General features: G+C 71.0%; 3 protein-coding genes across 3 annotated transcripts; 1 reads left to right on the top strand and 2 right to left on the bottom strand.

Annotated features, from left to right (window-relative positions):
• The first annotated feature begins 966 nt into the window (after nucleotides 1-966).
• Nucleotides 967-1,718, top strand: EMIHUDRAFT_370423 (hypothetical protein). The gene is made up of 2 exons (XM_005768540.1): nucleotides 967-1,122; nucleotides 1,265-1,718. The coding sequence occupies exons 1-2, from the start codon at nucleotides 997-999 to the stop codon at nucleotides 1,709-1,711; spliced, it is 573 nt and encodes a 190-aa protein (XP_005768597.1). The 5' UTR covers nucleotides 967-996; the 3' UTR covers nucleotides 1,712-1,718.
• A 3,421-nt stretch (nucleotides 1,719-5,139) lies between these two features.
• On the bottom strand, nucleotides 5,140-7,947 carry EMIHUDRAFT_245239 (hypothetical protein; the record flags this gene model as incomplete). Its single annotated transcript, XM_005768539.1, has 5 exons — nucleotides 5,140-5,359; nucleotides 5,511-5,585; nucleotides 6,107-6,221; nucleotides 7,416-7,724; nucleotides 7,908-7,947. The coding sequence occupies 5 exons, from the start codon at nucleotides 7,945-7,947 to the stop codon at nucleotides 5,140-5,142; spliced, it is 759 nt and encodes a 252-aa protein (XP_005768596.1).
• Nucleotides 7,948-8,080: 133 nt separating this feature from the next.
• Nucleotides 8,081-9,492, bottom strand: EMIHUDRAFT_459195 (hypothetical protein). The gene is made up of 5 exons (XM_005768538.1): nucleotides 9,139-9,492; nucleotides 8,918-9,016; nucleotides 8,822-8,845; nucleotides 8,400-8,749; nucleotides 8,081-8,288 (listed from the first exon to the last, which is right to left on the bottom strand). The coding sequence occupies exons 1-5, from the start codon at nucleotides 9,421-9,423 to the stop codon at nucleotides 8,147-8,149; spliced, it is 900 nt and encodes a 299-aa protein (XP_005768595.1). The 5' UTR covers nucleotides 9,424-9,492; the 3' UTR covers nucleotides 8,081-8,146.
• Between the last annotated feature and the right edge of the window lie 411 nt (nucleotides 9,493-9,903).

Raw genomic sequence — 9,903 nt, 5'->3', positions numbered from 1 at the left:
ACTTCCCGCCCTAACCCTAACCCTAACCCTAACCCTCGGCTGTGGGTCAGGCTGTGCTGTATAAGGCGCGCGAGGCTGGGTGCTTTGCTACCTTGCTTGTGTCTCCCGTGGCCGGGATGGTTGGTTGGGTGGTGGGGATGGGTCGGTCGGTGTGGGTGGGTTTCCTCGCCTCATCAGCCGGGCCGTGAGGTGGGTGGGGGTGGGTGGGTGGTGCCAAGCCTCAGCCGGGCCGTGAGGTCGGTGGGGTGGGTGGGGTGGGTGGGTGGTTCCAAGGCTCAGCCGGGCCGTGAGGTCGGTGGGGTGGGTGGGTGGTTCCAAGGCTCAGCCGGGCCGTGAGGTCGGTGGGGTGGGTGGGTGGCTCAAGAAGCTCCGTGCACGTGAACGGATGTGCAGAGGCACGTGGGTTGAGAAAAAACGCAACGCTGGGATGAGCTGTGAAGGAGTTTTGTTGTTTGAGCTGTGGGGCGGTCCCTCCCTTGAGTGTCTGTTTTCTTTCTTTCTTTCTTTTCATCGCTCTCCTCGGGCCTGGGTTATGTTTTTCTCGTTTGTTGTTGATGTTGAGAGATGTTTTGTTTGATGTTGTCGTTCTGCGACGCCACCGCCGCCTGCCGATCCATTGAAAACATAAAAAGGAAAAAGGACCGCCAGCCGCCAGCCCCACTCCGCGCGTCTGTCCAGCGGCTGCGAAAATTTCTCAAAGTCGCGGAGATCGCCAAAATTAACCTTCAATCTCAAACCCTCATTCCAACAGGCATCCCATGTCCCTGATGCACACCGCTCGCCCGTGGCCCCGCCGCCCAGCCCCGCCGCCGCGCGCCACGCCCGCGCCCGCCGCGCGCCCACACCCTCGCCCACACCCTCGCGCGGCCGCCCGCACACCGGCCGCGACTCACACCCCGCTCCGCGCCGCGCCGCCCTCACGCCAAGTTCCGCCCGCGCCGCAGAACAATCATGCTCTCCACTGTCGCCCTCGCTCCCGCCTTCAACGCGCCCGCCATGCGCGCGCCGGCCACCCGCTCGGCGGTCACCATGTTCTCCGAGGGCGACCTCGGCGTCCTCCCGCCGCTCGGCGTCTACGACCCGCTCGGCCTGATCGAGACCCGCGACATGCGCCGCTATGAGGTGTGCATCGCGCCCCCGCTCCCCTCCCCCAGCCTCTCCCAGCCTCCCGTCGCCGCCTCGCCGCCTCGCCGCCTCGCGACCGCCCCACGCCCTCCGCCGTCTGGACCCACCTCTCACTCCGCCGCGCGCGCCCGCCCCGCAGATCATGGAGATCAAGCACGGCCGCGCCGCCATGCTCGGCTTCCTCCACGTCATCGCCCTCAAGGCGGGCATCGTGCTGCCGGGCGACCTCTCCCCGTCGCTGGGCATCAAGTTCTCGGACGTGCCGACCACCTGCTTCGGCTCGCTCGAGGCGGTCCCCACCTTCGGCTGGCTGCAGATCATGCTCTTCACCTGCATGCAGGAGACGGGCGCGTCGCCGCTCGCGGAGGCGCAGACGGACGACAAGGAGGCGGGCGACATCGCCATCGACTCGTGGGTGCGCTACGACGACCCCGAGACCAAGACCTTCAAGCTCAACGCCGAGCGCCAGAACGGCCGCGCCGCCATGCTCGGCATCACCGGCTGCCTCGTGCACGAGCTCCTCGGCGTCGACGCGCTCTACCCGACCGGCGGCCTGGGCGGCGCCGCGCCCCCGGCCATCTTCTAGGCTCCCTCTCTTTGCCGGCGCCCCTCACGATGCCTCGCCGGTGGGAAGATGTCCCTGACGGTCGGGGAGGTGTGAGGTGTCTGTGGAAGTACGGTCCTTGTTCTTGTGTTAAAAATGTCGAGAGGCAAACGGAGACGCCGACTCAGCCCAGGCGGCACGCGTGCGTCACTGTCACCCAGCGTCATGTTTTAGCTTTTACAGATACAGATACACACCCAGCCCGCGGCGCGTCCCCCCTCCCCGACCCCGTCCGGCGGGGCGCTCCTCAGAGGTAGGCGTCTCCTAACATTAGTGTGTATGGCATAGGACAGGATAGCACTAGCATATGCGCCTAGTGCGCACTGGGCCCACATAGATGTGACCCGCCCACTCGAGTGCGGCGCCCGGATGCTAGTGCTTGAGAAGACACCACAGAAGAGAGTGTTTTTCCTACGCGGCAACGCGATGGCGGCAAGGCCTCCTGCGTGCCCGCCCTCCGACACGCCGATGACCAACCGGCGTCGGACCGCGGTGAGACCGCGCCGCCCTCCACGCCCGCCCGCGCCCGCAGCGTGAACACATACGCGCGTCCCTCTCCGCACGGAAACGGCCGGGCGCTCGGCGATGATCTTGAGCTTAAGTTTCATTCACAGACTATCACGCACGTTCTCCGCCGCGAGCATCTCGGGCTCACGAGGCGAGCTCCCCAATGCGCAATGGCAGTCGTGTCTATAAGCACAAATGGGTCGCACACCGTCCACCGCGGTGTCTCACCTCCTCCGCTCACACTGAGGCACACCTCACTCCGCCATCTCTCACTTACTCAGCCATCGCAGCACGCCATCTCCACGAAGCCGGGCAGGACCGGCACCGGGTAAAAAACGAGCACGCGCAGCAGCAGCGCCACCGCCCACCGCGGCCCCGCAGGCGGCCACGGCAGCAGCGCCGGCTCGTCCGCCGCGCACGCACGACCGCTAGCGTTGACGACGCAGCGCTCCTCGCCGCCTCCCACGCCGGCTTGGTGCGTGTACGTCACCGGAGTGCCGGCGGTGGCCGCGCTCGCCCAGTCAATGCCGCCGCCGCCGACCGACTGGCTCGGTAGCCGCGCGTAGGTGATGGAGAAGTTGGTGTCGCGCTGCCTGGCCTCGGAGATGAGCCGGCGGAGCTCGAGCGCGTGCACCGTGTACGCCGGCGCCGGAACGCGCCCCTCCGCCGGCACGCTCGGGTTGCTCGAGTCGGCCACCGCCGTCTTTGTCTTCGCCGCCTTCGCCTCTTCTGCGGCTGCCTTGGGAGCGCCCCGGTCGTCCTCCGGCCCGCGTGTGGAGCCGTCAACGTCGGGCCGCGGGCCGTAGACGCGGCCGACGAGCGGTAGGAACTCGCGGCCGGCGTGCCCGAGCGCGCGCAGCCGCGCGGTGGCGGTGGGCCGCAGCACGGGCGTCACCTCGAGCGGGTAGATGCCGCGGATCCAGCGGGACGTGGTCGCGTCGACGCGCACCACGCCGCCCGCAAACGGGCCGGCGTCCACGTGGACGCCGCCGACGCCGCCGGCGTCGTCAGTGGGCGCGGCCGCCGCTTCCGCCGCCCAGCGCTGCAGCAGGCCGGTCGGCAGCAGCAGGTGGTTGGAGCCGCCGTGGGTGCGGAGGTTGGCAAACATGTGGACGTTGCCCATGTCCTGCAGCCCGAGGACGGGCAGGCCGAAGGCGTATACGAGCGCCATCGCCGTGCACGCGCGCTGCGCGCGCTTCACCGCCGGCGCTGGCGGCGCTGGCGGCCGCGGTGCTCGTTTTGCGTCGTCGTTATGGTCGCCGTCTGCTGCCCGCGCCTCGACGACGCAACCGGCGAGCAGGACCGCGGAGATGGCCGCAAAGACGGCGCTCTGGAGGTCGTCGATAGCGCCGGGCACGCGGCCGCTGGCGACGGCACACGTGGCGGCGAGCGCGGCGCCGACGGTGAGGGCGCGGCCGCGCGCCCAGAGCACGGCGCGATGCGCCCCGTGCGGAACGGCGCAAAAGTAGCGCATGACCGCGACCGCCGAGAAGGAGCCAATGTTGTTGGGCGGCGGCGTGAAGCAGATGCCGGCGTGGAGCACCACGCCGAGCGCGACGCCGCAGCGCTGCAGCCGGCGGGAGGGCGCGAGCAGCAGCAAGCCAATCGACGTCTCGAGCACGCAGGTGAGGGCGCCGGCCGAGTCGGCGACGAGGCGCAGCAGGCGCGGGCTGGCGTCGGCGACGCGCGGTGCGTAGGCGTCGAGCATGGAGATCAGGTAGATGACGCTGCACGACGTGGACGCGCCGAGGTGCGACGTGTTGAGCTTCCACAGGCCCGCACCAAGGTAAAAGGCGCCGAACATGCACCGCACGGCCGGTGCGAAGGCGAGCACGAGGTCGTCACGGCGGGTGCCGGCGGCGGCGGCTCCGCGACGGCGGCTGTCCCGGCGCGCGAGGTGCACGGTGCCAACGACCAGCACGGCAGCGTCGGTCGCGAGGCACCAGATGTCGCTGTTGAATTGAAGCGGCTGGCGCCTGAGCTTGGCAGCGACGAATATGAGGTGCGCGAGCACGCCCACACCGAGCGACTGCGTCGCCGCAGCAAGCACGCCGATGGGCCCCGTGAGAGCTTCGAAGGAGAGCGCGGGCGTCGCAACCACCGACGAGCCGAGAAAAAAGTAGATGGCGTCCTGCAAGTAGCGCTTCACCGTGACGAAAGACTGGATGGACCAGAGGAGCAGATAAGTGGAGAGCAGGTCCGGTCCTTCAAATCGAGTATCCGCGCCATGCTCTCCACGTATCACATCGCGCGGCGGCGTCGCCTTGCGCGCCGGCTGGACGCGCGTAGGCGTCGCCATTGGCTGTTCTCCGATCGTCACCCCCCCCTTGAGTGGAGTCACGCGAGAGCGACCACCACCTCACTCAGGCGCGCATGGAGCTCACGGCGGGTTTATCGCGCCCCGAGGGCGCAGGTGCATGCTGCTCGGGTGGAGAGTGGTGGTCGCAAACGGGCGGGCAGCGACGACGGCGCATGACCTGAGCTGCCGAGGACGAGAGGGGCTAGGAGAGGGGCAGGGCGTGAGTGAGTTCCTTCCTCCCTCGCTGACTGACTGATAGACAGGGGAGAGAGATGTCAAGAGAAATAAACAGAAAAGCCAAGGGAGGGATGGGAGGACGGACGCTTCCGTCCAGCAGCATTTCTTTTTTCCTCGCAAGATAACAGGCGTCATGTTTTACACACCCAGTTGCGGCCGCCCGCAACGTACGACACCTTCAAAACTAGAAAGAGGGGGGGTCGATAACGGCACTCGCGCACGATCTCGCGTTCCGCCCTCAGCTCCTGCGGGGCGTGCCACAGACAAAAGAGAGACACAAAGATCGTCAACAGACAACACAGTCGCCGATACAGGGAGTCGCAACCGCGCACACCGCGCTCACCGGTGGAGTCCGGGGTCACCGGGGTCAGCTCACCCGCCAGCTCGGTCGTTCAGAGTGCCGCTTCGAGTACCCGCACTTCTGACACAGCCAGAGGGGGAGGTGGCCGTGGTTGGTCGCCATCCCCATGCCACTCCCGCACATGGGGCAGACCTCGGTCTGCGCGTCCTCGCCGCGGTTGGTCTGCGAGGTCGCCCGCGTCCTCGCCGCCGCCGCCGACGGAGTCGGTGTCTCCGCCGCCCTGCGCCTGGGCGCCGGCATAGGAGACGCGCCTCGGTCGCGTGGGGCAGCCGAAGGCGGCGCCGGCGCTCGCGGCGCGCCTCCCCCGGCTGCGCCGTGCGGTCGCCGGTCGGACGCCGGCACGTCTAAAACGTGGTGCTGCTGCGGCGCGACGCCACCCTCGCTGCTCGGCGCGGCCGCAAGCGCCTCTGCGCCCCCCGACGGCGGCATCTCCCCCGGCCTCGAGAGCCAGCCTGCCGCGGCAATCTCCTCGGCGCCCATTGCCGGCTCCGACGCAACCTCTGACGCCACCGCCGACACCGCCGCCGTCGCCGCTGCCCAAGTCGGCATGTCCAGCGCACCGAGCCGCCGGCGCGTCGCCTCGCCCGCCTCCCCCCCCTCCTCGTCATCGCTCGCTGCCGCCGCCACGTCCGCAACCCCATCCAGCGCCGCCGCCGCCGTGCGCCACACCGGCGTGTCTAGCCACGCGGTCCAAGCCTGCCGCGCAGCCTCCTCCGCGGCCTCCGCGTCCGTGCCGGCCGCCGCAACGGCCCGGGCCACCTCGGACACCGCCGCCGCCACCGCCCCCCACGTCGGAGCGTCGAGCTTCGCGAGCCACGCTCGCTCCGCCACCTTGTCCGATAGCAGCGTGCACGCTGCGGCCTCGCCCGCGTCGCAGCGGGCCTCCAGGATCGCCTCCGCCGCCGCCGCCGCCGCCGCCTCCGCCACCACCGCCGCCGCCTCTCCCCACGCCGGCGCGTCGAGCTGTGGCAACTTGGCGAGCCGTGCAGCCCTCTCTGCGCGCGCCTCGGCGCTCCCCTGCGTCGCCTGCCGCACAAACGCCGACCACGCCTCCTTTGCCGCCTTCGGCTGCGTCGAGGCGGAGCCACCTCCGCAAGCAGGCGCTGCGGCATCGAGCTTCGCAGGCCGCTCGCTCTTGGCCGCAGCCGCAGCCGCCGCCGCAGCCGCCGACGTCTCGCCACCCAAGGGAAGCTGCAGCTTCCCAAGGAGCGCCTCCCTCGCAGCCGCCTCGGCGTCAAGCGAGGGCGGCTGCGCGCGCGGCGGTGGCGGCAAGGGCAGCGGCGGCGGCGGCGGCGGTAGGGGCGAGAGTGGCGGCAAGGGCGAGAGTGGCGGCGGTGAGGGCGGCAGCGGCGGCGGCAGTGGCGGTGGCGGTGAGCGCGGTGGCGGCGAGGGCAGCGGCGGTGGCGGCGAGGGCAGCGGTGGCGGTGGTGAGGGCGACGGCGGTGGCGGCGAGGGCAGCGGTGGCGGTGGTGAGGGAGGCGGCGGCGGTGGGAAGGGCGGCGGTGGCGGCGGCGGTGGCGGCGAGGGTTGCGGCGGTGAGGGCATCGGTGGTGGAGGCGAGGGCAGCGGCGGCGGCGGTGGCGGCGAGGGTTGCGGCGGTGAGGGCATCGGTGGTGGAGGCGAGGGCAGCGGCGGCGGCGGTGGCGGCGAGGGTGGCGGCGGTGAGGGCATCGGTGATGGAGGCGAGGGCAGCGGCGGCGGCGGTGGCGGCGAGGGTTGCGGCGGTGAGGGCATCGGTGGTGGAGGCGAGGGCAGCGGCGGCGGCGGTGGCGGCGAGGGTGGCGGCGGTGAGGGCAGCGGCGGTTCTGGCGGCACGGGTGGCGGTGGCGAGGACAGCGGTGTTCGCGGTGGCGGCGAGCGCGGCGGCGGCGAGGGCAGCGGCGGCGGCGGTGAGGGCAGCGGCGGCGGCGGTGAGGGCAGCGGTGGTGCCACTGCTTTCGGCGCCGGCGGTGGCGCCGGTGGTCGCGCTACAGCTCGCGCCGGTGTTGGTGGCATCGGCGGTGGGGTCGGCGGCGGTGCTGGAGCCGCGGCCGTCGCGACGTCCGCAGAAGCGCGACTGCCACGGTCGCGAATCAGCTGCAGGCCGGCCGCGAGTGCGAGGCCGGTGAGAGCGGCCCCGCAGCCAAAGGCGGCGGTAAGGGCAGCAGAGGTGGCGAGCGCTTGCACAGGGTGGCCCTCTGCACGCGGTGCACGCGGAAGGGCTGCGAGATCGGTGCTGGCGCGGGCCTTGCGCTCTCGGAGGGCCTCTTTGGCGGCCGCGAGGCGCTGTTCCGCCGACTCACGCCTCGCCGCTGCCCCGGCCGCGAGGCGCTCCGCCTCTGCCGCCAGCTTGGCCGACTCCTCCGCCGCCAGCCTCGCCGCGTCTGCGAGCCTCTTGGCCGGCTCGGAGCCCTCCTCCGCCGCCAGAGTCGCCGCGTCCTCCGCCGTTAGCCGCGCCGTCTCGGCGAGTCTCCTCGCCGCGTCCGCCTCGCGCAAGGCCCGCAGCGCCCTCCCACCCTCCTCCTTTGCAGCGGCAGCGCAGTGCCTAAACTCCTTTTCGGCAGCGCGCACGGCGGCGTTGCGCGCCTCGCCGCTGCCAAGCAGCCCGTATCCTCCGATGGCGGTGACGGGCCCGGCAGCCGCCAGTGCCGTGAGGACAAGGTTGCGGCGGGAGGCAATATGCTCAGCCCGTGGATCGTGCAGTGTGTGGTCGTCCCGTGGATCATGCACGGCCGTGGCCAGGCTGGAGCGCCTTGGTCTCACGCGCGGCGCTTGATGCAGCGCGGCTGCTGCACCTTGCAGCGAAAGCAGAAGAACGAGCGGGAGCGGCCGCATATATGATGAGTCCCTGGACTGTCCTGGTGAGCGAGCTCTGGCAGTACTCGCTCTCTCGAGGTCTCTTGGAGCAGAGCCCGAGTCCTCGAAATGGGTCCTCGGAGAGGGTACCCTGGGTGGGCGGGGCCTCTAGTTGTTGTTACTCTGTTCGACGTAATCGTAAAGAAAATAGCGACACCACGCTAAAGACCTGTAGACCTCAGCTGAACCCATCCTCTCCCGCCTCTGCTCTCCGCGACCAGTAGCGCTCCCCGTACTCACACCCGAGCTCCATCGGCGCGCTGTTTCTGAAGGTGACGTCGGCCGCCAGCGTGCTGACTGGCCGGCTCGGCCGCGCCACACTCGGTCGGTCGGGGTCTCGTTCGAGGCGCTGCACGAGCACGAGCACGTTGCGCGACCGCGACTCGGCGCTGTACTGCGAATCGCCGCCGCCGGCGCCGCCCGCCAAAGACATGGCCAGGTCGTTGGACATCTGCCCGATGTTCATGATGGAGAGGTCGCCCTGCTCGCGGCTCGGCACAAAATAGCGCGCGCCCCCCCAGTCCGGGTCCGGCGAGATCGCCTGCACGCGCCCGCCCGCGTCGCGCTCCACCTCGTGGCCCGCGATGTGGCGAACGCCGCTGCCTGGCGCGAGGAGGTCGGCGACGCTCCACAGCTGCTGCTCGAAGAAGACGCTGGTGTCGGCCGAGCGCAGCGCAAAGCCGACCGTCTTGCCGCCCTCCGAGTCTGCCGCCATCTCCATCCCGCCCGCCGCGTAGCCGCAGAATGCCACGCCTGCGGGCAGCGTCACCGAGTCGACGCCCTCCGCCAGCCGCACGAAGAGGCCGCGCCCGGCGCCTCCGCCGCCCGCGAGCGAGTCAGCGACCTCGAGCACCAGCCCAACCTCGGGCAGCTCCACCTACGGCGGCGTGTCCAGGACGTGTCTTGGACCTGCCCTCGAGCACCCGACCCCGCCTCGGGCAGGCTCGACCGAGCAGACGAGCCCTTGCAGCCCCTTGGCCGGAGTCGGCCCGTCGTACACTGGCGGCGCTGCCTGCACTAGCTGCGCCTCCCCGCCGTCGGCGAGGGCCTAGGGTTGGGGAAGGGTTAGGGCGGTGAGGGTGAGGGTGAGGGTGAGGGTGAGGGTGAGGGTGAGGGCGAGGTGAGGGCGGTGAGGGTGAGGGTGAGGGTGAGGGTGAGGGTCAGGTGCGCCTCCTCCCCGCGGTCGGCGAGGGCGAGGAGCTCGTCGTCCGACATCGAGAGCAGCTCCCGCTCCGACACCGACAGCACCTCCTGATCGCACACCGACGCCCCCACCTCCCCTCCCTCAGAGAGGTCTCCCTCAGAGAGGTCGTGTTGAGGCTCGCACATCGCGGCGCGCAGCCCGCCCCGCCCCGCAAGCTGAACGCCGCATGGGGCGGAGGAGGGAGCGCCGAATCGAGCGGAGGGCGCGCCGCCGCCTGCGCCCCCGCCAGCGAGGAGGAGCCGCAGCAGCATCGCGAGGAAGGCGGCCAAGCCCTGCCCGCTGCTCCCAGAAGCCGCCGCCCCGCCGCCGCCCGCCGCCTGCAGTGGCAGGGAGGGCCACAGTGGCCAAGGGGGAGAGAGCGGCCGCCACCCACTCGCCGCCCCGCCTCTCTGCACCGTCAGCTTACTAAAGAGTGGGGGCGCTCACGCGCGCGCGGCCGGCCCAGCCACGCACACCCCGCGGCCTCCCGCACCGCCCCCTCTTGCCCACGCGGGGCTCTCGCGCGGGCGCATTCGTGCGGCCTCGGGAAGGGGAGGGGAGCCCGGGCCGCCGCCTTTCGCCGCGGGCGGCCAATGTCGCACCGACAAAAACAGCGCCGCCCGACGGATCAGGGGCGGGCCGGAACGATACGGCGCAGGGGAATCTGCCTCGCCGCCTTTCCGCGAGCGCCGGGCGTCTGGCGGCGCGGCGGCAAAACTGGGAGGCATGGGATGTCGCCACGCCTTTACATC

The sequence above is a fragment of the Emiliania huxleyi genome (genome assembly GCF_000372725.1).
Source record: "Emiliania huxleyi CCMP1516 unplaced genomic scaffold EMIHUscaffold_453, whole genome shotgun sequence".
NCBI classification, from domain to species: domain Eukaryota; phylum Haptophyta; order Isochrysidales; family Noelaerhabdaceae; genus Emiliania; species Emiliania huxleyi.
The sequence above is the reverse complement of the archived record's forward strand: the minus strand, read 5'-3'. Positions and strand labels throughout refer to the sequence as shown.